Below are 26,865 nucleotides of genomic sequence, written 5' to 3' on the forward strand. Positions count from 1 at the left end.
CCCACCAGCCGGGTTTCTGTCAGCGGGACAAAGCCGGCCCGGCCCTGCCGCAGCACTTCAGCCTCACCCCACGCTCCTCTTCGGCCTCGGGCTTCCATAAACGCATCTTCCACAACCGCATTTCACACAAATACAGGAAAGCCACGAGCAAAACCCTGGAGGACGCCGGCAGCCCGGACCGTCCGCAAAGCTCCAGTGCAGGGATTTGTCTCAGTTCTTCAGGACCAGACGCTTTAATCACAGACCTGTAAAACCTAATTCAAGTTACTTTCTTGCCACAGCAGGCGAGAGCGATGGAGCAGAGGTTAAGGGCAGACCAGCTGGTTACGATCTGTAAGGTTCTTGGAAGGAAAGCGGTAGGAAACACTCATTTTGTGGGGCTACAAAAGCGTTGCCTTCTTCCTAGAGAAGAGGACGGTGTTGCACAAAGGTTCTCACAAATAACTCTTCTTCCAGAAAGACTTTTTAAAGACAGCTCTTAATGACACTTAATAATGACGCTGAACATGTTCCTTCACATTAAATTACACACCATGCAACCGACTGCTCTCAAATGAGATTAAAACCCACAAAGAGACACAACCACGTGGTAGTCAAATTTGAATACATTTGTATTATTTATTGGCTGTATTAAATATATTATCTATTTGATAGTTACAATTTAGTAATACAATGCATGGCGGCTTTAACATAAGTTTGAGATACCTCAACATTACGATACAAGAAAACTGAAGATACCTAATACATTAATGCCACTTGGGTACATCGTTCTGGAATGGACAAGAGCTGATGGAACACGGGTACTGCGGTCGGCTCTCGCAGGTATTTTCCGAAACGTGAGTCTTCTGTGGCAACTCCAGCAGAACTTTCACGTTTGAGGAGTCAGGACTTGTTAGTATTTCCTCTGCAATCCTAATCGGACTTTTAAAACGATCACAAGAATCATCGCCAAATCAACCTCTACCAACGTCGTTCTAAGAGTTAAAGAAATAACCCTTTGGCAACAGAGATTTGCTGAAGGATCTTATTTGCTAGAAGTCGACTATGAAGAGAAATAAAGACAGATTGTAAACTCTTCTGCAAACTAAAGACTAATATCTGTATAAAACTCTTTCCAACACTGGAGGGAGAGATTTCTATGATATAATAAATGATTAACTTAAAGTTCTGCTACAAGTAGAACAATACATTCAAACATACATTTTTCCAGGACTTTTAATCAAAATAAATAGAGTACAAAATGAAGATTACATTTTGAAAAGATTAATTTCAGATTGCACCATAAATCTACTTTTAAGAGTATTAAGCGATACTATGTCATAATTTAGGTTTTCCACATCTGAAATACAACACAATGCCTCGAACTCTAACGCAATATTATTCACCAACTGCCATAGGAGAAAGACCCTTAAAGTGATTAATTACTGGAAATACGTAGCCTGTAGCACTATCACATCCGACATTCCACAAACAAGTGCATCTCTCTGGTGTACAGGAAGTGTAGCCATAGTCTTGGCAAAAATACGCTAAACCTACTTTTCTCTGGCATGTTCCCAATGTCGTTAGCAAGACCCACGGTCAAAATTGGCGAGTTCCAGCTTTCCCAAATATTGGCCATAAAGACGACAGACTGGTCTGTAGGTGTTCGCCAGCAGACTGAACAACAACAGTCATACGTAGTGCACAGTGTCCTCAACAAAATCCCCTCCAGACAACAAACAGGACGAGTGTCAGGAACAGTTCATAGCGGGCTAGAAAACAATGGAATGTGAAGCTGCTACCGCTGGGATAGCAAGTCGTTTCAAACGTCCTATCAATGGTATCTAAAAAGAGTTCTTCCATGTACAATTTGATAACTCGGGTTCAGTTAGAAGGGCATCCAAAAGCAGTTTGAACTTTTTTTTTTTTATTTTTAGGTTAATAATAGTACAAAAAACACTTGCTCAGTTTGAGCCAAATAGCGTCACATTTATCATAAATGCACTCTTTCTCCTTAAAGACAATACCTGTGCTTTTCTGAGGAGGCTGCGAAGATTTCATCAGAAGCACAGGGAATTACTTTTCTCTCAGGCACTGAGAGTGAAATGCGGATTGGGCCAACAGCTGCTCCCACCGGCGGAAGCGTTTCGGTCAGAAATGTGCGATACAAAAGGGGCCTTTTCTGCAGCGGCGCGTCCGGACGCCGGGCTGGGCACACGTCCCGGCCCGCTCGCCGTCCTGTCCAGCATTTTGATTAAAACCTAAAAATGCCGGCACCCTCTACTTGAAATGATTATTACTGAATCCAAAAAGACTAAAGTAACTGTAAAGTAGTAATATCGCTAAAGTCAAAGTCAATATTCTGCTTTCCTTCTACAGCCTATTACATGTGGTATGCTCTAGTAACGGTTTGCAGTTCAGTACGGCTCTAAGCTGAAGCGTTTGCGCTGCTGTATTTCACGTAGACCCAACTACAACGATACCTGATTAAACGCTGCGCTCGGCTACCACGGCTCCAGTTGGACTTGCGCTGTCAACGCCGCTCTCTCGAACCGGCCGGGGGCCCCGCTTGGAGCTGGGAGAGAGGAGGAGTGTGCACACACGCCGCTGTGCACGCTAAGGCAGTTTGTGTTTTGTTTTCTTGCTGTTTTATTAACAGCTAACCCTGATTACTGAGGACCCAGGATTACCCTTTCTACAAGAAATCTGCGTTCGGTATTTGGAAAGGATCTGCCAACCCAGCCTCACTGTCGGCCAGCAGCAATAGGTGGAAATGCACGAAACTCTACATTTCCAGCGAGGATTTTAATTAGAACTAACCATAAATACCCGAAATAGCTTCTGTACAAAAAGCTGAGTACTGAATAGGCTCTTGTCTACTTGATTACAAAGTACTGAATAACGACAGCAAATAAAATAGCAACCACGGCAAACCCGCAGAGAAGAACAATGGCGATGAAACGCTCTTCGCGCAGCGTCTTCTTGGTCTCTGCCAACTCTGTCGTTGAATCGGCGCAGGGCGGAACCAGCTCTCGCTTCTGAGATGAGAACACGGTGCTGGGGCTGTAGGGACCGTACAGTTCTTGCGATCCGCTCGCGTCCTGGGACTGCCGGCCGGCGCACACCCGGAGCCGGTACTCACAGTTTGTCTGCAGGTTCGGGAGGCGGAACGAAGTCTCTGGTCCCTTGTACACCTGGCGAGGAGAAGAGAGAGAGAACCGCCTGGCACGGGATTCACCTCGCAAGCACGACACGGTATTTCCCATTCCGCTTCATGCGCGCAATAGTTTGTCCAAGTCAAAAAACCAAGTTCATGATGTGAAAGAAAAGGTACCTGCTCAAACTCTCTCCCGGCAGCAAGCTGAAGGATGTAAACAATGGAATCTCCCTTCATGGGCTGTAAAGGCTCCCATGTGATTTCGTAAGTGTTTTCTTCCAGCTGATTTGCTTTAGGTGCTAGAAAAAAAAGTGATTGGTTGGCATTTTAGAAGAAGAGAACAATGGTCTCTACAAAAGTTCTTGGGTTTTTTCAATCACAGGAAAAGGGCCAAATCACCAGTTTTTACAGTGACTCATTTTCACAGTTAACGTAGTGAATGGGCAGTGGTTTCAGTGACAAGTTTTCTCACTCCGGCTTCAAATAAACTTTGCTTTTGTGTGTTTTGCACTGAAACTGTTCCAGTTCTGACACAAGTGACCGGGCAGTGCCAATCTAAAAGCTGAAGGGTTTTCCAATGCATTTGTCAGTGATGTGGAGGTAACTGGCATTCTTAGAGGTAACAGTCATTCAAATAATTTTAAGCAATTAAGATTTGTTTCATTCTCATTTATTCTCTGCTACATTTCATAACATAAGCTTAAAAAACGCTCACTGCAGTATTTGTAGGCTACACTTGTCTTTGTTTTCAAGCTGACAAGATGAGCTTCTGACGTCTAATGCTTGTCCAAATGAGCAAGCACTTCCGAATCACTAGATAAAACAATATTTGTGGCCACATACTTCCAGAGCCGAGATGATACGTTATAAACATGACTGAGTCAACTAATTTCCCTGCAGGTAATTATCATCCCGATCTTCAGAATGACTTTCTCTAATGGCAATCTTTGACGCTTGTCTTAGAAAGTGAAGATCGGAGCAATTACTTGTGTTCTCCTTTGCCTACATGCTGTTCTCACTTCTATCGACTGACAGATAACCCTGAAAAATGCCTTTGTAGTAGCAAAAGGGTGGAAAAACCCCGCCTGTGAGGGGTGGCAGAGCCACAGGCTGGCCCTGGGGCAGCAGAGCCCTTCCTGGACCCAGAGGAAGGCCAGCGCAGCCAGGCTCTGTTCGCTGCCCCCTGGAAAGATGCCGGGCTGGGAAGAGAGTGAGGTGCTGGAGTGGATCTCATACGTAAAGGGCTTGCAGAAGTTCCAGGGTGGTGTCATCTCACCTTTGAGAGATGCGGGTGGAGACTTGGTTGTAGTGAAAGCGTAAACTTCAGAAAATTCTCCCTCTCCAGCGTCGTTACACGCCTGGATTTTAAAATAGTACGTAGTGGATTCACTGAGCCGCTGTACCTTGTATGTGTGACAAGGACCGTTATAAACGGTAACAAACCTGCGAGAAAACACACAATAGATACGATTTAGGATTATTCAGTAATCACAAATTTGAATGTGAATATTCTAAGTGGAACATTTTCACACCCAACTTAAGTACAAAAAAGTGACATTCCGGGTGCCTCAGATTCCTCCATACCGGCACGACGACCATGAGGCAGCTCGAGCTCTGCTGTTGTCACCAGCAGTTCTCATGTGCATTAAACCAGTCCAAACTGGTGCAAGTCCCAGTTTACATTCCCAACGCGTTTACTCAACCTGTCTCGGCGCTGAGCTGCAGCTGTACACGGGCTACCGCGCAAATGACACCACCAAAACCCTCGTGTGTACCAGGTACGTTGCGATTTCACGTTAAAGAAGAGCTGTCAACCCCAGGTCTCTCATATGCAAACTGGACTTCATTTTAGAATTCCCAAAAAATAGAAGAACTGGCTACAGCGGAAGATGGGGAGATATTACTATTTAAATAGTAATTAGTATTTACTGTTTACAAGTAAATATAAGTGCAACAGCTACTAACAGCATCTGTAATGGAAAGATGGGACGCAAAAACGCAAACTAAGGGGCAAACTTTGGGCTGCCCAGCGCCTTACTCGTGCCACCACAAGCGAGAATACTGAATCACTGAATCCCAGGATCGACTGGGTTGGAAAAGACCTCAGAGATCATCAAGTCCAGCCCTTGGTCCAACTCCAACTGTCTTCAAAATGTCTTCAAAACTTGATACGAAGCTGTAAAGCAACAACATCCTTAATGCTCCCATTATCCTACCTGCCAAACCTGTCCTCCATCTGCAAGTTGAATTGTGTGGGGTTGGTGATTAAAGCTCTGCTGGGACCTTCACCCCATTTCAGTTTAAGGCTCTGGTAGCTGAAGACGACGCATTCCAGGGGGGGCGGGTCCGGAGGTAGTGGTTTGGTTTTGGCTTTCATGGAATGACTGAACGGACCCACTCCAAAGTTGTTGATGGCCTGTACTCTAATTCTAGAAAGGTGAGAAGAGCACCTATATGGGTAATTTACTAAAAAATGCTACGCAATACAGCAAGATTTAAAATTTGTAAAGAATCTAACTCCAAACAATAAAGCAGTTCAAATGCAGTTAGAAATGAAGTATAAAAAATAATCTACTTCAAAACAAGTCAATGTAATTACACTGCGTTCAACATAATGAAGCTTCAGTGTTTCTTAGCATCGTTCAGGTTCATTCTCCACCTCAACCTGAACCGTTTGCCTCCCACTGATGCTGAAGATCCATAATGTGAACTCAGCTTTAACCGAGCGACACAGGAACAGCCACTCCGCTCTTACCTGCACGTTCATCCTCGTGTGGCGAGATACTGACCACTGCATTCCACACACTGCTTCTGAATAAAACAACTCTAAACCCACAGAACTTAGGATCAAGCCTTGGCTGTGAGACAGAATGTTAATCTTAGCCCAGCAACCTTAAACTCTTGCAACTAAAACAACATGGTTTCAGGACATTACAACTTTTTAAAATGTCTTTTTTCCCCTTAGAGTTGCAGAGGGAATTAGGCAAATAGCCTGTAGGTGAATAAAAATGTACCCTGAAACTTTAAAACTCTACCCTGAAAGCTATTGCTTGAAAATCCTGCAACTGTGGTATCAGAACAAAATGATTGATTATTACCTGTACAAAGTGTCAGGCAGCAGATTCTCAAGAACATGGCTTGTATTTCTTCCAACAGTCACCAGCTGCTTTTCCCCATATTCTATATTATATCCAGTGATCTCTGACCCATGACAACACGGTTCTTCCCATTGAATCGCAAGGCACGTTGATAAAGGAAGAGAAATCTCCATTTGATCTTCTTCAAGTAAATGCAGCACTGACACGGGCGCGGGCACCGACGCGGGGGTTGTCACCACGCCGGCCTCGCCAAACAGCCCAACTCCAGCCACGTTCACAGCCTGAGAGAGACACCGCGATCACCTACCGAATCCACATGTTTCTAACCGGTCAGATAGATATCACGCTTCCTTCTGCATGGCATTAAGAGCCATTTAGGGGAGAATGGAAAATCTCCCACATAAAATGTGAATACAGCAAAATGTCTGGTAGATAATGCAATGCTAGATCTCAATTTAATTTCTAAAACCACAGAGTTAGGAGGGACTCGGGGGGGAAGGAAAAGTTATTTTACCAATTACCTACTACGTGGCATCAGTGGGCAACATTTTCCATCTCCAGCTGCATTTTTTCTTCAACCTCTAAGTACCTGTTCATTTGCTTAGTAACAGGTAACCAAAGGCTTTTCATACCTGGACTCTGCAATAATAGGTGGTTGCGGGTGTGAGACCTTTGACTTCGTAGCTCTGGCAGGGGCCGGCGTAAGCGATGTGCATGGACCCCTCCGCCTGCCCCCACTCCAGCCTGTACTCCCCGATTTCTGCGCCGTTGCACGCGGGGCTCTGCGGGTTTAAGCGAGAAATTCACTTTCAGCTGTTGCGCAAGCGTCACCTCTCGTTCTGCTGAACAGAGACTGGAAGAGAAGCGCTGGGGCTGAGACCTGGGGTCTTGGCCACCAGAGCCAGGGGCATGATTTCAGTTCTGGCTTGTTGAAAGGTTTCCATCTAGACACGTGGCTATAGTAACAACGGGGATGAATTCATTATATTATCTACTAGGTACCACAAGGAGGATTGAATGTCACCCAATTCATGCAGTTAAGAGGGAAATTCATAGCTGGCAAAAATCTACAAAACCAATGTATAACTCTATAAAGAAATGTGCTTAAAATATCCCACCCCTCCGTTTGTTATTTCTTCCATTTCTGCGTAGCCCACGTGTGCCACTACCATTCCAAAGGCCAAATGTTAATTTGTGTATTACTGAAAATCATTAAAACCTACCTCCCATGAAACTACAACGCAAGTCGCGCTTTTACAAGTGATCAGGGGTTTGCAACACTGATCGGGGGGTCCTGGGGCGGTGCAGATCTCTGCTTTGTCAGAGTGGGGGCCAAACTGCGAGAAAATAAAACCGCGTGAATATAGCAACAGCAGCAGAGCAAAACCTGATATGCGAGGAAGAAAACAAATTATTTTTAACTTGACAGAGAAAGAAATAGTTCAGTGCTTAGTTTCACAGCACCGTTTAAAATGCCTTTCAGGTAGCTCACCCTCGCACCCGGCCCCGTGCCCCCAGGATGCGTCACCCTCCCAACAACTGCCCCCGCTACCATCCCGAAACTCCCTCCACTATGACTTTGTAACTCCTCCTTGCGCTGCCGGCAGGATCTGCCTTCCAGAAGCAGCCGGGTGCTGCTTCAATCAGACTTTTACGCAAGCAACGTTCATCCCAACATTACTTGAACACACCCCTCTCTCCACAATACTGTTCCCAAGCCACCGATCTGCAGAGTCGAGGCCAATTGTCAAAAGTAGCATTTGTGCCTTAAGAAATGGCTCTCAGTGGTTATTCACAGCCAGAAGTGTAGGGTTGACGCTGCAAAATGACTAAAAGTAGTAAAAGAATGTCTAGCACTAACTTGGCCTAGTTACCTTAGGTACTGATAGTAATCCAGCAAAAACGACAGAAATGCGACACACAGGGAACATCCCCTGAGTTGGGGACATTCCGTCCGTCCTTCAGCCCTAATTTATTGAATCTTCTTTGAATCAATTTGTTTTATGCTGTAAGAAATTTCACTCCTTCAACAGAATTAGAACACAGAAGCTACAAAATACCATTGGTCTTGAAAGACAATAGTATATGAGTAAGAAAACAGTATATTACTCTTGTGTCAAAAAGCAATATTTGATGTTGTCAGTGCAGTGGTTACCCCAACTTTGTTCGCTGCTCGTATCCAGAAGCAGTATGTTCTCCCTGGGAGAAGACTGGTTACTACGTATTCAGAGGCTGGGCCCTGATACACTTGTCTGCGTTCGTCTTCGTCAGCACTTGCCATCTCCAGGATATATTCTGTAACCTCAGAACCTCCATCCACGGACGGTGGGCCTAGGAAATTCAAAGAGAATTTATCTTCCCCCCACTATTAATTTCATGAAACACTTTTGCTTTTGAGTAAGTTTCTAATGAGCCTTCTCAAGCAAAAAGGTGACTCAGGTGAATTCTAAGTTAAAGCGCAGGCTTTAATCGTACGTCTGAGTAGAAACACTTAATGAAGCTTGGTTTTCCCTCCCAGAGAGCAATGAGTTTAACGTGGCCTTTACTAGGGTTTTTCAGATATTTTTCCTATATTTCCTTCAAAAGCCAGTGTATCTTCATTACTCTTTGATTATCTCCTTTACTGAGATCAAAACGAGAGGAGGAGGGCTGATTTTTACATTGCCAGACACGTGTCAGTAACTGGAAGGTATTTCTGGCTGCCCAAGTCCCACGGCATCGCGGCATCACCGAATCGGAGGCGGTCAGCGAGCCTTGGCCGCCTTCAAAAATCAAAACTGCGGGCACGGACCTCATGACTATATCTATACGTTTTCATTTGCTTTTCCCTCTGAAGTATTGTACAGATTTATCATTTTTGCTCAGAATCACGGCAGCTTACCCCACTGTAAAGCGATTTCCTTGGGCTTCGCTTTGCCTGCCAGGTATGGAGAGGGACACGGCCCAGGAGGAACCGCTGCCGTTGTGACGGTCAGAACATCAGAAGCCTGGCAGGAATACATGTTATTTTAGAGTGGAAACAAAACAATACGTCACTGAAGCAGAAATAGAAGTGCTTTTCCTTTTCTCACCTGGCTTTCGCCACCTTTACCGGCACAACGGGCCCTCAGCCTGTACGAGGTGCCGGGCCGCAGGTGATCGCACACGTGCTCGCGCTGGGCGCCGCTGTAGATGGTGTCCCATTTGCTTCCTGAGCAACGAGAGAAAATACTTCACGCTATGGAACGTCTCCAAAAATCAACCTTCAAAATTCTTTCACGCAATTATTAATTAAGAGCTAATCCAGCCACGGAATCCAATTTGGACGATCAATTATGCAAAGAACATGCACAGCACTGCAGCGATCAGTAGGCTGAACTAGCACACAACTCCATTAGTACGTAAAGATGATTGCTCACCAGCTGATGCTTCTGAGATTTCCAAAAAGTATTTAGTAATGTCTGATCCTCCATTATCTTTGGGTGGTTCTGAAAGAAATCAACATCTCAAAATCAGTTACAGAAGATTTTAAAACAGTGCGTTATCCTGTTATCAGCTTTTTCTGAGACCATATTCATTACAGAACACATTTAACTAGCAAACTTGATTCAAAGAGAAAATTGTGCACTTATACGTTCACAATACATTTTCAAGAACTTTTTTTTCCCCTGTTATTAAATTACACCAAGAAGAGGAGTAAGTAGGAGAATATTGCCAACTTCAGGTATCGCCTCTCAAAATGAACAGCATGTGTCTATTATTTAAGCATCACGGTAAATCGAGAGGCTGTTACACCAGCCAACAGTATTGACTGCTGCTCTAAAATCAATCCAGAGAAACGCTACGTTTGGCCTGTAGCCTCAAAACAAACCAAGTTGCAATTTTTTGGGAACGTTCAATATGGTATCTGCTGAGACAACTCATTAGCCTGAGCTCGCCTCTGGTTTTTAATGTGCGCTACTGAGCGCCCGTCGATACACAAGCAGCCCTGAAGCACGGTGTCACCCCAGGTGACCTACCCCAGGTGACTTTGACGCTGTGCGAATGCACCTTGCCCTTGACGCTGGGTTTACCGGGCGGCCCCGGTTTCTCGGGGTTGGTGCTGAGTTCCACCACCTCGCTGGGGCTGCTCCTTCCTTCGCTGTTGTAGGCAAAGAGCTGGTTCGAGAATGAACGGAACATGGAATAAATGCTTGGTTTAACGACGAGCAATACGCTGCTGGTTTATAAAGTTCTTCCATAGAAAAGAAAACCAACTTCCAATTGAAAAGAAAACAAAATTAGCTAATGCAAACAAAAAAATAATCTAACTTGTATTATGATTCCGCCAAAAACTATAATAACAACGGCAACGCTGCAGGTAAGTTTCTGCTGTCTCCATAGAAAATGTCTCGGCTGCACAAAAACGCTAAGACTCTAGAAAAGCACACAGTGATTAAATTAGAAACAAAACATAGTACAAACCCTGAACTTATAGGATGTGCTCCTCCTAAGGTTTCTTAAAGTGCATGAGAGTTCATCTCCATTGTACTGTGGCTGGAAACCATAACCCTGCAAAGGAGGGAAAAGGAGAACCAACGCAGTCACCAATTTTCCACAATCAAACAAAAAAACACGAGGTTGATCTTTTCTTCTTTTTAGCTTGAAATTCATCTCTGTTTTGTGAATACACACGATACTCGGCAACTGTCGCAGCGTTTGATTTGAAAGTAAAATCCAGAGCCGATTTTTTATTTGAGCACTGCTGCGTATCAGGCTTTTGCGCATACGTAGAAATAAAACCAACGGCACTTACAGAACCTTCTTCCTCCACGTCCAGGCTGTAGGTGAGCGCGTCGTCGCAGGACACGCCGTGCGGGGGGCTCCACCGCAGCGCCAGCCAGGTCACCCCCGCTTCCAGCAGCACCGGGGGACACGGTGCCGGGGGGACGATTCCTGCCGTGTAATACGTCACCGTCTCGCTGAACCCACTGCAAAAGGATTACAGAAAACAAACCAACAAAAAATCAACACCAGTACTTGATGAGAAAATAGGTGATATGATACATTGCGCTCGTTACCTCATTCCAATATCATTTTTAGCAGCTAATCTGAGCGAATATTTTGTCGAAGGAGAGAGTTTGGTAAGTTTGTACTGCTTCAGGTGCCCGTAGTAGCATTCTTTGAAGGCTCCGTTCTTGCCCTTTAAAATAAGAACAACCCGAGTCATGTGTTGCACAGGGATCACGGCCTCCCTGCCAAGGTCACCTACTTCACGTTTTCCTTAATTTCAGTTCACTAATTAAAAGAAATAAATCAGTAAGCCTAAAGAATGGAGAAACCTAATGTCATCACACTGAGCATGCCTGACTGTAATCCTGAGAACTCTGGATAACAAAAGCTAATTTTGATTGAAATATCTGTTGATGTTTTGGCATTGTCAGTTTGACAGAATGGCAATCAGTAACTGCAACTGAAATCAAAAGGCGTTTCAGTTGCAAATGACTTTAGAATACATTTCAGTTAAGAAGTTCAAGAGCTGAGTAACATTCGTGACAGCGACTGGAGAGAGAAGCCAAACGTTCACCCATTTAAACACGGTCTGGGGATTCATGACGCTCTGAGCGACAAGAACCGGTCAAGGGAGGATTGACGCTTTTTAATTGCTTTGTCCCTTTAAACTGTCTGGACGGTTGCACTGAAAATAGTTAATGTACCTAAGCAAAAAGTATTTTTAAGTATAACTGGTCTACACATGTCATTACGATGGTTTGTTTGCACTAGAAAAGGTCTTACCTCATCCCATTCTAAAAGAAAATTAGTTATTTTGGAACCATTGTCATTTGAGGACTGAAAATAAAGAAACAATGAAAAAAGTTAAAATCAAGTGATTGTACCTGAGAAATACTTTTGCACATTAAAAGAAACATGTTAACAATTGGATAGAATATATTCCAACTTCCTTTTAAAAGGAATTCTGTTAATTCTCATCGTTTAGAATATGAAGTTTTATGTTATGAATAATGTAAATGATATTCTTAGAGCTTTTTTTCTTGTGTCCTTGCACTGTGTGTTCACCAACTGGGCAACGTAAGCGCTCGGACACGCAACATTCGTGCTTCTCATGACATGAGAACTGGGAACTTCCTTCACAGATTATACAAATAATTGACTTAATTTAAGTCATTTAGCTGTAGTGTGTTTTCCAGGTTGAAGTGCAGCCATAAGGAAAACAAGGTTACCAAAAAGTCTTCACAGATCCTGTATAGATTCAAAAAGTTAAATCTACAAACTAGCCAAAGAAATTCACTATGAGTTGGTAAGGACAACTATATGAATTATAACCTTAAATCTATTTATCATCCAGAAACCCCAAGCAAAGATAGAAAATGCTGTTCTTTCCCAAGCTGCCAGTGCAGAGGAACTTTCCTACTGGCTAGTTCACACCATGGAGATGGATCTGCTGCCTGCTCCATCACGCCCGAACCACTAAACTAAGTGAGCGCCAGAAGAAGCAAACACCTGAAGCGCACACGACACAAGCGACCACGGTAACTGCAGCAAACCCGCGGGACCGCTCACCTTCCACTGCAAACTCAGGCTGTTCTTGGTCCTGTTAATCAGCTTCGGTGCAGCCGGACAGTCTGGTTCACAGCTTTCGGTAGTAAAGCTCACTAACTCCGAAATGGATTCTTTTATGGAGCTGCTGGTTGCTGAAACTCTGGAACAAAGGAAAAAAGGACAATTGATTATGTTGTTATTGCATTAGCACCCGGCAATTTAAGGACAGAGCTGTTGGCTCTAGAAATGAATTAAACCACGAGCAGCAGTTACAGCAACAAGACCAGGAATCAAGGGTCCAACTGCTCTTCTTTCAGATCATTGAAGCTGAGGTTAAATTAACCTTTTGCTAAAAAGACCTTGAGATTCAAATACAGACAACACTTACGTGTGCAAGAGTACGGACACCAAAACAGCCTAAATCAGCTGCTGAGGCAAAACAGGCACGTTCACCAGTGTAATTGTTTAAATGGGCCAACCTCTAGAACAGTCATGCTCATTTACGTTTGGTTTTGACTAATTTTTCAGAAATACGGTCCATCTTAGCAAACAAACTGTAGGTAAAAGCAAGGTGGAGGTTATGGAAAGGAACGGCACCAACCACCTTGTTCCACAAAATACCAGAGGATAACTTAAAAGTTTGTACTTCAGAGATACAAGAAAAGACAGAAGACAGTAGGGAAGACAATGAGGTGATATTTGCATGAAATTAGAAGATAAGTGGGAATTCAGATGGCAACAGGAGTGTTTACAGCTATGTATTTTATGCAGAATATTCCTCAAGATGTTTGCGATCACACCTTTTTCACGTAGCCACAATACCTTTGTGACGAACATCTCACCAAAAGCATTAAGGATTTCATTCCCAGAAACGTACCTGGCATGATAATCAGTTGCTGGTCTGAGATCAGGAAGCGTAATTGTTAATTCCTCCCCACTGCGAAAAAGAGGAAAAAGACACCCAGAGTTACAGCTCTTCCTTATAATCTGAAGGATAAAAGCTCATTGAAAAGCAAAACCATGTAGCGCACATTTAATTTTCAAGTTTTCCATTGGCCACGTAACTCTTTAGTGATATTACTTAAAATTTATTTCCCGTGAAGTAGGTAGGTCTGCAAGTCAACAAACAGCTCCTGATAGAGAGATTGCTGATCGGTTAATGGTTTTAAACATCGGTATTGTGCTTAAATGAAGAAACTAAACTTACACATAGACAGATTTAAATTTTCCATTTTTACCACTGTTGGATATTGCTACTTCAAATGTAAATGCTGCTGGACTATGACTATGGCTCTCTCCATTCTGTGAACTAACTGGGAGATTCCAGGACAGAACGGCTGATCTTGCTTGTATATCAGAAACCTATTAAAAGCATAAATAATGCAAGTAAGTTTGCTTTCTGTAATAAACGGTATATTAGTCAATAACATGGTGTCGCTAGTTTGCCCATGAAGTTCCTCACTGGAGGAATTCTTTACCTTTGTAGTGGGAATACTGAGTCAATACTTGAATTTAAATTATTTCCTCTTTGCATTTCTAAAACAACATTGAAAAGATTTCCCTCTGAACGCTAAACCGGCTTACAGACACGCTACATTGTCCCAGGCTACGAAGAGAGAACTCCTATTTCACCTGCACGCTTCACATCACTCATCTGGAGCAAATCTGCACATGTGGAGTCTTGAACACTGACGCCACGTCTTTATTCAGGCCCAGTCGGACGGCCTCACTTTCTAATTCTGTTACAACTCCCTCACATGGCCTTAATACTACACCACTAAGCCAGATGGTAGCAACAGGCTCTGGTTTTAAGCGCTCACGACTAAAAGTTTGGGTCTAAGCTTTTTGCTGCTTAATTCCCACATTCCCAATTTTCTCTGACAGAGGCGACACATCCTTCTGTCAGCACAGAGTGCTACAAAATGAACAAATACTCCCCCAAACCTTGGGCAGAAGAACACAACCCATGCCGACCGTCTAGGTAACGCGGAGTTTCATTAAGCATGCTCAAGAGCAAAAAATACCAGCGCAGTTTTAGCCTTGAGATGTTTCAATTAACGTCTCCAGACTCCAACTTCCTAAACAAGTCTGCAAGTACTCAAATATTTGCTCCAATTTCTAAACGTAAAATAAAGAGAACATCTGTTTTTCTAAGTTCTATTTGAAATAGTTTTAAATCCTCTATGCGGAACAAAAGTTGGTTCCAAGAGTGGAAAGATTTCCATCAGTTTAGCAGGTGCCCAAGCCCTCGTGTATCCCAGAGAACTCCGGCAGCGGGTACGCGCTCTGCTCACAGGCTGCGAAACTGAGTCACAACGTTCAGAAAGTGCCTTTCTACAGCACGGCTGCCCTTGCCCAGCTAGAAACTAAAATACATTTGTCTCTACTGGAAAACGAAACGAAAAAAGAAAAAGAGATCGATAAGACACGTGTTATTTTATAGAAAGTGTATGCCCAGAAAATAACGGTATTTTAAGGATAATACTTACGACTGGCTTGCCAATGCTCAAGTGAATATCACATTTCTTGGGTTCTGTGTCAGATTCTGAAATTTCAAATACAAACCAGATTACTGAAAAGCCCAAGAGCAAAGGAGCCTGTTCCCAAAACACCACCGCGAGATGGAGTTCTCCTCATTAAGGGCTTAACAATAGGACTTATTGTGCAAAGTTCATTTCCCCTGTTTGTTTTGGCTGCGTGACGGGGAGAAACATGAACTATCCAAAACTAACAGTGTTACAAAAACCCTTTTAGCACATCCTGCACAAAGGGGATATTTCCCTAATCTGAGCATAAATGGGTTTTCTTTGACAACACAAAAACAATCCTCCAAAAACGAAAGGTGTTAAAAAACGACAATAAGATCTTATCTCTCTATTGTATGTGCCCTCCTTGAATTTCTATTGCAAAACGCTTGCTCTGGGCACAGTTTGGAAGCAGCCTGAGCAAAACCGCTCGCTAAAAACACCTAGAGGTACCAAAAGGTTGACGTCTGGAAACCGAATCCTATCTCTCAATTGTCCACGTCCAACAATTCAGGACATTATTCTGCCATCGCATACAAAGCTTTTTTCCCCGTGACCTGGAGGAGGACCAGCCCTTGCAGCCTAACGAGGCCACTTCATTTAAGACACACACAAAACACCAAGAGGTGCACAAATCGCTGAAGGAATCATGACAAGGAACTGTCTGTGTTTCAGTGATGCTGCTTCAAACAGGAAAGACAAAGACACTGTACACGAGGTATTCTAGTGTATGCAAGTAAATAGCCATCAACTATTAAAAAGCTCAAACATTAATTTGAGCAGAATAATGCACTGAACTGCAATGAGAAGCAGTAACCTGTACAGAGCTCTGCTCAAACCTTCCTACTTCTGGACGTCGTCAGTAACGCCCAGTCATCTGAAAAGCAGCCCCGACAATGACCCCAGTGGTTCTGGGTCAGAAACGGCACCAAGGGAACAAAAGGTCTAACATTAAATCTGATAAACCTCCAATGAACAAACTTGGCATTACCATTATTTCTAGAGGAAAAATATCCAAACACAATGAAAACTACGTCAGGCTTTTTCGAACCCTGAGTGGCCCAAGACAACTACCAATCCATTTTTTTTCAGAAATTGTTCTGCAATGAACTTACAGTTTGTTTGGTTTGGTTTTGTTCTGTTTTGGGGTTTTTTTACCTTTTCCCAACCTACCTGCCACCTCTGGTTCTGCAGCGCCCTTTGTTTTTCCGATCTGCTTCTGCTTTAGCGCTCCGGCCCCTTGCTGGCCCTTGCCGCTCCCATTCTGAATTGTTGCGTTGGAAGAATTAACAACTTTATGTGGTGACGCCGGAGGACTGTTCAGTTTATTGTTAGCATGACCACCAGCTTGTCTGTCTTTTAGCCTTTTCTTCAGGTGTTCTTGCATTTTGAGACTCCTTTCATCCCGCTGAATGAAGTTTGTCCTTCCATGAGAACGAGGTTCTACAACGAAAGGAGAACTTATGCCATTATTCAGTATAATTTATTAGACATCTGAGAAAAGCTGCGTGAGTCAGAATAACTGCAGCAAACAAAGAACTTGAAACCCACAGAACGTCACTGGCGTCGCTTTGTCAGGCTGTACATGTATTTTGAAGCGTTTAGTCAAATGCTACAGGAAGATACACAAAATATCTGCACGCAATTTTCAATTCTTGCTATTTAACTCATATCTAAATGGTTCACTTGTTTTTTCTTAAACATTATTTTTGACCCCTTGCTGAGTTTAGGGTTTGGGTTTTTTTGAATTTAATTCTTCAGGCCTTTCTCTTCCGTCAGTTGCTCAAGATCACGCTTTGCCATTGTCCTTCTTCCCCAACACAGCCACACAGTCACATTTTCAAATACGTGTAAGCAAATTTAAGACCCAAACGAACTTTTTTTAAACATAGCTTGGGTGGTACTGAATATTTCACCCTGGACATGAAATAACTTCATTAGCAATTTCAGCTTGAGAGATGGTGAACGGTCTTACATCGTCTAATCTGTTTCTGTACTAAATGCTTGTTCATACAATAATGCATTTAACAAAAGAAATTCACGCCAAGGAGAGTGTGACTGTAGAGAAAGGCAGAAGCACTGATAGCAACAAAATGAAGGCTGCACGGAGCGGAAGGCTCTCTCGTGCCTTTGAAAACAAAACCTCACCTTGTTCCTGGAAAACGTGGGGCGGCGGGTGCTGGTGCAGGAACTGGGGGGGCAGCTCCCCCGTCCCCGGCACCGGGGGGTACACGGGGTGCGGCGGCGGCAGCAGCGCGTGGGGATGGTGCAGGTAATGGGGCGGCACGTGGGGCGGAGGAGGAGGGTGCATGGAGGGGTGGAATTCGGCCGAGTGGGGCAACACCACCACCTTCCGAACCCCGTTCTCTTCCACCACCTGTCGGGGGAGAGAAGGAATGAGAAGCTGGTACAAGGAACCCGTCTGTGCACCTCAACTCCAACACAAGGAGATGCTAAAAACCACATCCGTACGTATGCACAGCAATATATACGCCCCTTCCGCAGTCAAATTTTGCCAGTGTGAAATATATTAATGTCTCAACATGTCGCTTTTCCCACAGTACATTTAAAATACGGTAAGGTTTTATACAACACTTCTCTAAATCTCAAAACCGAGAAGAGGCTGTGGACAGAACACAGGTTTCAAAAGACAAGGTCAGGAGACCCCACAGAGCGGGACTCGCAAAAAGACACATTAAACAAGGATGCCGTTGAGTAAAACAAAGCCTGGTTTAGTCTCAGTTTTGAGAGCCCTGGGACAGACAACCCAGCCCAGTTTAGTCTCAGCTTTGAGAGCCCTGGGACAGACAACCAGAGGCTGAGGATTCCAGGGCCCTTTCTCCAGGTGGGTTCACGGTACAGACAGACTCAGAAGCAAACTAGATTGTATTAAATCCTATTTAAAGGCAGACAACAAATCCATTGTTTCCTCTTCTCCTCCATGCAAAAAAATTAAACAGGTTTGAGCAATCCATAAAGTAAATAATACAAAATAAGATTCAACTTATTTACGTAGCCCTCTTACTAAAAACATACACAATTTAGATCTTCAGGCATTTAAAGGCAGAGCTTACACAAAAGCAGGCCATACGTTTTATGCTGTTAGCTCCTTCAAGATGCTCTTTTCAAGCATGTTTAGTTTGGCTATAAGGAATCGCTGTAGCGTTTCCTAGGTGGCTGAGGCGGCGCTGCGGATGTTGAAATATTGCTTGTGCCAAAGGTACATTTGGAAAAGCTCCTCAGCAAAAGAAAAGGCAAACTAACAAGAACTGATCCTTGTGAAGGGAAGCAGAACACGGCCACTCACTAACTGCAAGGACCAAGTGCAGCATGAGACGGCTGCGCCATTAGATATTCTTAACGGAGTTTAAATTGAAGGAAACAAAACAGAATAAGCCACTTAAGACTAAGCTTAAACTGAATATAGTTTATTTTAGAGACAACGTGGGGGGCTTTTTGGTTCATCAACAGAACTAAATACACCACTTGGACTGCATTACAGTGCAAAATATTATAACACACACTAGAACATATACGTCACAATTCATGGCAGATTTTGATGGCTATGTTAACTCTATTTTATGCGTATATTAAGCAAGAACAGGCAGCACGGTTTCAGGTAGAAAGGATACCTTAAGATAACAAGGCTTTCACGTGGTTTTACAGCCTGAAGCTGCTGTGTCCCCATTATCCGCAACGGAATCGCTTCATTGCACTGAGGCAGAAACCAACAGAACTTACCTCTGGGCTCTGCTGGACACTTTGGGCAACAGGAAGTTAACGTTTCATCTGCTGACAAGATCTGCATCAATAACTCAGGCTCCAACTTAAAGTTGGTTTCGAACTTGTGTGTCCCTGTCATAATGACCAAGGGAAACCAAACCCCCAAACCTGGTTTCACGCGACAGCAAACACAGAACAAATGTATTTTTCAGTCGGCACGCCGCAGCGTTTGTGAGGCTTTCGCACAGCGTTCGCACCGAGGATTTCACTGCGTACTGATGCACAAATCAGCCGGGGAATCCTTCTTCAGGGTCTGCACCAAAGCACCCACTTGTCACAGCAGAAGCACAAGGTGCAGAGGCAGCTGTATGCAAAAAACTGCCGGGGCAACCCAAGAACACACAGGTAAAAGGTTTTCAAGCCTGCTGAGAAAACTCCTAAATCTGAACATCACGAGAAAATGAAAAACCAAGCCTGTCCCATTTAGACATTTAGTTTGAATTTAAGTGAACAGAAGGTGACAGAGCCTACAACAGAGTGAGTTGTTAAGTTCAATGGGGAAATAAAGAGAGAAACGCTTCAACAGCTATTCCAGACAAAACACTCTCTAGTTTTATACCCACAAACATACTGAAATATAAGAATAAAGTTTACCTGAGATACATAACCAGGAGGCACAAATATAGGTGGCATAGAACCATTTGGTGACATCATAGGAACATGTGCTGGACCTGGGAGGTAAGAAGGTGCCACTTTTTAACACACGAGGCTTTACAAACTCGAGGCCCCTGTTTTTCCATTTTCCGAAGGTGGGGGCTCACTTCGGTGCCGGGAAAATCAGGAACTGCATCCACCTCTGTGTTTGTGGAGTTACTTTTAGACACGCAGATTTAGCAGCAAGGCTTAAACTCTCCCATTAAAAAGTCACTTAGGAGAGAAACTTCAATAATCGGGACTGGGAGGTTAAAAAATAAAATAGTGACTGTACCAAGTGTCCATCAAGACAAAGAACACAATTCATGTCGACGATGGAGAACTTATTTTCACATTCAAAATATACATTAAGTATAGTCTAATAACTTTCAGGAAGCATCCAGAATGTTGCTGAACGCAAGTATGGCTGTACATCTGTTCTACAAAAAGCACAGATGAGGTTTATCCCAACCACCGTGCTTCTACAGCCAAGAGTGTGGCTTTCATTGTACGAATCAGCACAGATACTGCCAGTTCTTATTCTGTGACAGTGTCTGTCCCAGTGCTGCCTCACCTGCGCTTGACGGACAAACTGAAAAACCTGATCTATTGCACTGCAGAACATACAAAACCACATTTGACACTTCACAGACAAATACCAGTAATAACATTTCCAGCATCGAAACATTTGGATTTGGTACTTCAGTTTTTCCTTTACCTTGAATACACTGAATGTGTCCATCTTCAGTTGTAATCGTAAATGTTTCACCTGGGTTCACCTGTACAAGAATAACCTGTAGAAAACAAAAGAGGTGGGTTTATTTTCAATTTTTGAAATTACTCAGGAAAGAAAACGCAGCTGTACCCTATACCCACAGGGCAGACTAAAACCATACAGCTGCGGCAGCTTCAGAGAGCAACGAAGCAAGATGACAAACAGGGAGGGGCAGAATGAAATGTCTCTCTACTTTCACATCAAACCACTAGTTTTACACAATCAGTATTTTTCTCCAATTACTACAAGAAGTGCTTCCCTTGACACGCTCAAAATAATTAACTAAGCTTCTATTGTCAATATTTTCACACTGCTTTTTCTTCTACTGAAGCAATAAAATGCCTATTAATAAAATTCACCTTCTTTCTTTCCTCACTTTGCCTACGACAGTTTTACCTGAGGTAGACGAGTCGCTTCTGGACACGAGTAAAACAACCAGCCCGCTCAGAAAGGCCCTTTAGCCCGCCGGTAACACTTCTTACGGTTCCACGAGTCGGACCGATGACTGACAAGACTTTTTCAAATGGCAGAATTAAAACCCCTGAAGCTTACGCAGATCTGTCGTTTCAGGATACAAGTACATTTCTGACTTCAAGAGTAAAGTGATGTCACTTGTTTAAGGAAAACAGACGATAAAGGGCCAGGGATTTGCACAAAGAACCAGGACAGATGGTTTGTGCCGGGCGAGGAAATTCGGAGGCAGGAAAGATTTAGAAATCCAGGGAATGTGCCGGATCTCGGGAACAGGTTTAAACTAACTGAAGTTCTTACCAATAGTTCAGGAAACTATTAAGTGAACTCATAGGCGAGCGGTGTAATCACAGGGCTGCAGAGCGGCCGAGGCTGGAATGTCAGGAATGCACGGGGCAATGTCTCAAGAGGAATGACTCACAATAATTAACGAAAAAATGCGGTTCCATCTCCCTTCCACCAAGGGAAACCTCCAGGAAGGCAGCGTGCTTCTGAGCAGGCAATCTAAGCCAAGTTAGAGGCACAGATGGCAACACCTCAACGTGTTGCACACAACCACTTCTGAAAACCAAGCCACTGGCTGATAGCCCGTAACAGCCCATCCTGCACAGCACTGCACAGAAAGAGTTCAAAGTCATCTGTGTTAATAAGGCTACTAAGTTACTCTATTTAAAAGCAAACTTGTAAATGTGATTGCAACACGATGCGGTTGTTTATACGCACACATTAGAGTGAAAAATGTTGGCACTTCAACATGAAATCGTGTTCCTGGCCCCATGAAGATTTGTCACTAGACAGTCATTATTTCCAACGTGATTCAGTTTTAAGTCTCGAGGACTATCAGTCTTCAGTGTACTCTTCCAATGCCATTTTCCCCACGCATCTCCAAGATAGGACGGTTTGTACCTTTTTTCTCCTCTTTCATTCGTAAAGCTCAGTGCCTGCAATCGCCTCCACTGGCCCCCAGCACTCCCGCCACGGCCGCTGGGTCATCCAATGCGCGGCAGTACTGCACACGCTGCTCTGTACCAGCCGTGCTGGACACACTGCTATGGAGACGGGGTCCAGAGAGATCTACTTGATCCCTTCTCCTCGTGTAACACGAAACGGCACCTACAGAAAAACCTCACAGCTGGGCAGGGGCTACAATTTCACAGTGCTACTGCTGGAACTTCAGAATGAGCTCAGAGACCTTATAGCTTTATTTATTTCAGACACACTTATTGTACTTTTATCTCCAGAGTCTGAGGAAAAAAAGCAGAGTAGACTTCTTTTCTTTTAAATCAAACCTATTTTTCCAAGTATACGACAATGGAAGCAATGCAGAGCTCTCCTCCTTCCCCAGCTGCTATCTCATTTAAACTTTGCAGCTTTTATGGTCTATCAGACCCTCAACAATTCAGGACTGCTTTGTTGTACCCTGTTTATCCCCCACACATTCAAACAAGCCAAGGTCTTCGCTGTTACCCTTCATAATCATTTCATATGCCAGTTATCCTCTGGAAACTTTCATGCAACTTTTCCTTCTGGATTAATCCCCTAATTCCTATTTCAATCAGCATCAGGCGCTTCAAGTTATATATCGAACGGATTAAAGCAATTGGCAGTTTTGTCCCTTGCTTCAACAAAATCATTATGTATCTCCAGGAACAAAACACCTTCAAATTTATGTTTTGTTTTTATAGAATCAAGCCAGTAAATTCACTTTGAGTTTACTGATCACTTACACAAGCTTCTGCCTCAAGTTGCTTTGCTTCCACTTTTGCCCGTATTTCTAATCACACCCGGCACTTCTGAAGGGTTGTGTCCAAGAAAATTCTAAAGTTTCAACTAAATATACTCAGGTTTCACTACTGCACTGTAATTATTAATGAAGATACTTAACATCAAGAAGCCAAGGTCTTTTCTCTCATTTCCCTGCAAAACACCACTTGGTTCGGGGCACTGCACCCACCTGGTTATCTTTATTGATTATTTTACATGAGCTTTAAGACAAGCTCTCAAATCCCTAGTGCTTTATTAAATCCATATTTTACACTTTTTCCTTTCATTCTTTGATTTTAGTTTAATTTTAAAGCACTTTGACGCATATAACAAAAACTCCTTTTTATTTGCAATCCTTTCACATTTCCACCATATGAATGTTGAATGATTTTCTTCCTCTCTCTGTACTTCTGTTTCACTGATGCCAGCGCCGAGAACCACGTGCTTTTCTAACGCCGCAAATCCGCATCGTAGCTCCTTTATTCCAAGCCTCATTGTCTTTCAGCCATCACGCAAGTTGTACAACAACCAGTTTTTTTGTCTGTTCTGTTTTCTACACCACTCTTGAATGTTGAAATCCCCGCTCCCACAGTGAATTGTCCTAACTGGAGGATTTACTCGCCTGTTGGATGCTGTCCCCATTCACCATGTGAGGTAGAATTGGCACTTCGTTCAGGAGCGGCGTCGCTTCCAGTGGAGGCGGCTGGTCGGCCATCATGTCTGGAAACCATTCATGGGCAGCTGCTCACGTCCACCGCTGCTGAAACACAAAGAGAGCGGTAACGTTACATATGTCTCTCCCAAATAATCATTTCCTTCTTTTGCCAAACTTGATACCAACGGTCCAGAAGAAAAACACAACAGCGCCTGCCCACAAAACAAACACTTGCACTATGATATCGGCTCCTTTACGACAGCAATTCGAGAGCATTTGAAAACTCAGTAGGCAAATCTCAGACTCCAACACTCCTCAGCTCTCCCCAAAGACTTTCAAATAAACTGACTCTAAATAAAACGTCCACTTCTAGTTTCATTGCACGTTTAAACACTCGTGCAAACTGATGGTCTTGAAAGCGCCGTATATCCAAGCTCCTCATTATGGAGCACACCCAATTATTCTAATACGTTATCCTACTTTTCCTTTTTAGGCACTGGAATATCCTTCTTCCAAAAACACACTCTTCAAATACACATCACGCATATTCAACTTGACATGCCACGAGCCATGAAATTGCTAAGTGAAGCAATTACACAGTAGCATAATTTCCATTTATGCAACACTCCATTCCTAAACTTGTAGTTACAATTTCGAAATTGCCTGTACTCCAGAACGCAAGTTTTAAGGCAAATCATTCCCATCCTACGTGTCCATGTCAGTCGTCACAAGCGAGCAGAGCACCTTGGACAAATGGCCTTAACCAGCACCGTGGAGAACTGCAGATGGAAAGCGCTGCGTAGTTCTGCGCTTCTACACAGTCATCCGCAATTACAGTAAGTACAAATACAATCCAAACGTCAAAATACAACCCAAATACCAGTGAATGTTCAGCATGTAGTTAATTCAGCAGCCGTAAAAAGCACAAGATAACAGGATACAGGAAACGCTGACATTTCCTTCTCCCTTCCCATCACCTCCTATAAACCCAGGCGGAAGACAAAATGCGGTTAGGACAGTCCAATTCATTCAATTAAAGATACAAAGTAATATCAAAACAAAACCAGCACGGAAACATGGTTGGGAAAAAAAGAAAAAGGAAAACGCGTGATTAATTCTGTAATTGTAGGGCTGAATTACCAAATCACCAACAATGGGAGGAATATCACAGCCTGGCCGTTAGCACTTCTTCTGGCGCTAACTCATTTCGTTCAGAAAGCGTCTGGAATAAAAGCTTCAGTTGGTATCCGGTTTGTCCTAAATATACTTAACCACCCTAGAATGTTATTGATTTCCCGAATAAAATAATCTTCCATCTTATTTGTCGGATTTGGAATTAGCCCTGCCAAGGAAACAAACTCATCTGAGTGCATAGAACTATTCCACTGAAAAACACCTGCATGGTGATGCGTGTTAACACGAAGGCAGAAGTTTCTTCCATTACATCTCTCCCATTTTTAGAGGTTAGATCTAAGGCTTATGAGCCACAATAGCAGTTCAGTTGACACAGGCAGATTGAAGCTACTTTATATATGTGTATTGTCTCAACCTCTTTCATCTAAGAACCTCAAAGACGACAGAAATTAGCACTTAACACAAAGGGGAAAACCCTTCGCCAAAAAGCAACTACATCTGCATTCAAGTATTCAACCAACCAAAATAACCAGCTGTACAAACCAAGTCCCAATACCACCTGCAGTTTTAAATACAGGTTCAAAGTTTCTAACGCAGTCTCTGCTATCTCAGTTCTCTGAAGAGAAGTGTCCGAGCCTTTGTCCCCACCAGTGAGCAGCACGGGGGACTCAGGACTCATTGTGGGGTTCAGAATCCTTAATCTACTGCCCAACGACACAGGCAGATTTACACTTACACACACACAACATTCTACGTAGTGCTGCAACCTCCCATTTTTCAGAGGAAGAACTCAATACTTGGAGTATTACGAAATGAATGTTTTTATACAGCTAACAGCAACCTCCCAAAATAGCAAATACAATTTCATAGTAGGAACCTCCATATGGGCAGAGAAAATAGAAGTACTGGCGTAAACGAAACCATTTAAATAACTCTTGGGCGGTTTCACTTGCCTCCAAATGCCAACATTTTGCCGCCCAGCTGGGCCCAGGTGCCTGTGAGGGGCTGAACAGGCATCGTAAAGAAGAAAATCCCACCGTATACTGATGGACTTGGTAAAAACCCAAGTGTTTTTGCTTTTAGAGCACTTGCAAATACTGCTAAGAGAGCAGCAAATGGCACTGACGCCCTGAAGGCACCACCTCTGCTGGGACATGGGACTCGACCTCTCTCCAGCGTAACGGGTCAAACCTTTCAAGGAGAAGAAAACCTTCCCACCGAACATCGTATCAACGACTGCGCCTCCCAAAGTCCCTGTTTCGCTCAAGGAAGTAGGTGTTATTTGGGTAAATAAGAGGAGAATTCCTGAAAAGTTATTACGTACTCAGCACAATTTCCTGGAAAACAAAACGAAGAACCAGAGGCGGGTGCTGAGAAGCCGTTCCCAGCCCCGCGGCCGCTCTGCAGGACGAATCCAGCCCCACTACTGCTGGCTGCCCAAAGGGCCAAGGGAAGAAAGAAGAGAACAAAGCAGCGTTTGCACTAAGAATCCACAGGCTGCGTTGGCATTCAAGGTGAGCTAACGCACAACAATTTAAATTCTAGACTGAAAAGAACCAAAAGTCCCACCTGCGAGCATTAAAGACTAGGCAAATGTGTCATCTTCAGAGTCGCAAAGGAAGATGCTGAGAACTAGTGAATGATTCTGTATGCGCCAGCAGCAGAATGTGTAGAGGTGCCTTCCAGCACTTTGTCACCAGGCACTGGAGATTTTTGAGTCGGTGTGGGATTAAATAGTTTAATTTATATTGCAAGGGCACTTCTGGTCTGATTCATTTCTTTACCGTGGTTTCTATTAGACGCCAGCTAAAGGTCATTCCCAAAGCTTGTCTGAGCTGAAGGATGCATTCAGCCCACACGGCATCACAGCCATTAAAACAAAGAGAACTGGGACTAACCATCTCAAAAATAAACCTCCTGAGTCAAAGCTGGAAGAAGTAACAGTGGCTATCACATTGCTAAGCTAACAGCAATCTACCCCAGGAATAGCTGGGGCCGCTGCTTTCAAAGATTATTGCTCAAGGCGCATCTAAAAAGCGGAAATATTTTGTTACTTATTTCACAACATTAAAAATACATTTTAAACTAAATGAAACCAGCTATTGTGCTCCTGTGCAAACCAGGAAAGCAAAGGCAGCTCATTCAAGCCTATCTGGTGCTAGATCATCACACCTTAAGCCTGGAAAACACGGGGGATTATCGGGAGATGTCTGGAAATTGAAATAAAAACCAGTCTAAAATAGTTTCAAAATTAGAACAGCAACACCTCTAAGAAAAGGTTACGATTGGAATCGTTTTGCTGTGCAAGCGGCAGCCACCAGTAACACCAGCAGCACCTCCACAGCTTCACAGACGCGGCTCCTCCTTCGGCA

General features: G+C 43.6%; 1 protein-coding gene across 8 annotated transcripts in view; it reads right to left on the reverse strand.

The window, feature by feature from the left end:
• Positions 1-593: 593 nt before the first annotated feature.
• LOC102084491 (fibronectin type-III domain-containing protein 3a-like) overlaps positions 594-26,865 on the reverse strand; it is a 37,966-nt gene continuing 11,694 nt past the window's right edge. For 5 of the 8 annotated variants that reach the window (XM_065077373.1, XM_065077372.1, XM_065077375.1 and 2 more), the window contains 25 exons: positions 23,327-23,461; positions 20,413-20,488; positions 19,656-19,732; positions 17,427-17,655; positions 16,452-16,721; positions 15,243-15,298; positions 13,961-14,115; positions 13,631-13,690; positions 12,775-12,913; positions 11,989-12,042; positions 11,274-11,395; positions 11,009-11,183; positions 10,678-10,764; positions 10,233-10,371; positions 9,633-9,701; positions 9,306-9,424; positions 9,116-9,221; positions 8,390-8,565; positions 7,458-7,571; positions 6,867-7,016; positions 6,235-6,515; positions 5,353-5,565; positions 4,413-4,579; positions 3,314-3,435; positions 594-3,173 (listed from right to left, as the gene is read on the reverse strand). In XM_065077373.1, coding sequence (XP_064933445.1) covers positions 2,856-3,173; positions 3,314-3,435; positions 4,413-4,579; positions 5,353-5,565; positions 6,235-6,515; positions 6,867-7,016; positions 7,458-7,571; positions 8,390-8,565; positions 9,116-9,221; positions 9,306-9,424; positions 9,633-9,701; positions 10,233-10,371; positions 10,678-10,764; positions 11,009-11,183; positions 11,274-11,395; positions 11,989-12,042; positions 12,775-12,913; positions 13,631-13,690; positions 13,961-14,115; positions 15,243-15,298; positions 16,452-16,721; positions 17,427-17,655; positions 19,656-19,732; positions 20,413-20,488; positions 23,327-23,422 — 3,570 coding nt within the window. In that variant the 5' untranslated portion in view covers positions 23,423-23,461 and the 3' untranslated portion in view covers positions 594-2,855. Of the gene's footprint in view, positions 3,174-3,313; positions 3,436-4,412; positions 4,580-5,352; positions 5,566-6,234; positions 6,516-6,866; positions 7,017-7,457; positions 7,572-8,389; positions 8,566-9,115; positions 9,222-9,305; positions 9,425-9,632; positions 9,702-10,232; positions 10,372-10,677; positions 10,765-11,008; positions 11,184-11,273; positions 11,396-11,988; positions 12,043-12,774; positions 12,914-13,630; positions 13,691-13,960; positions 14,116-15,242; positions 15,299-16,451; positions 16,722-17,426; positions 17,656-19,655; positions 19,733-20,412; positions 20,489-23,326; positions 23,465-24,103; positions 24,125-26,865 lie in introns of those variants that run through there. The other 3 variants (XM_065077370.1, XM_065077374.1, XM_065077371.1) reach the window with 2 other exon arrangements.

The sequence above is a fragment of the Columba livia genome, chromosome 12 (assembly GCF_036013475.1).
Source record: "Columba livia isolate bColLiv1 breed racing homer chromosome 12, bColLiv1.pat.W.v2, whole genome shotgun sequence".
In the NCBI taxonomy this organism is placed as follows: domain Eukaryota; kingdom Metazoa; phylum Chordata; class Aves; order Columbiformes; family Columbidae; genus Columba; species Columba livia.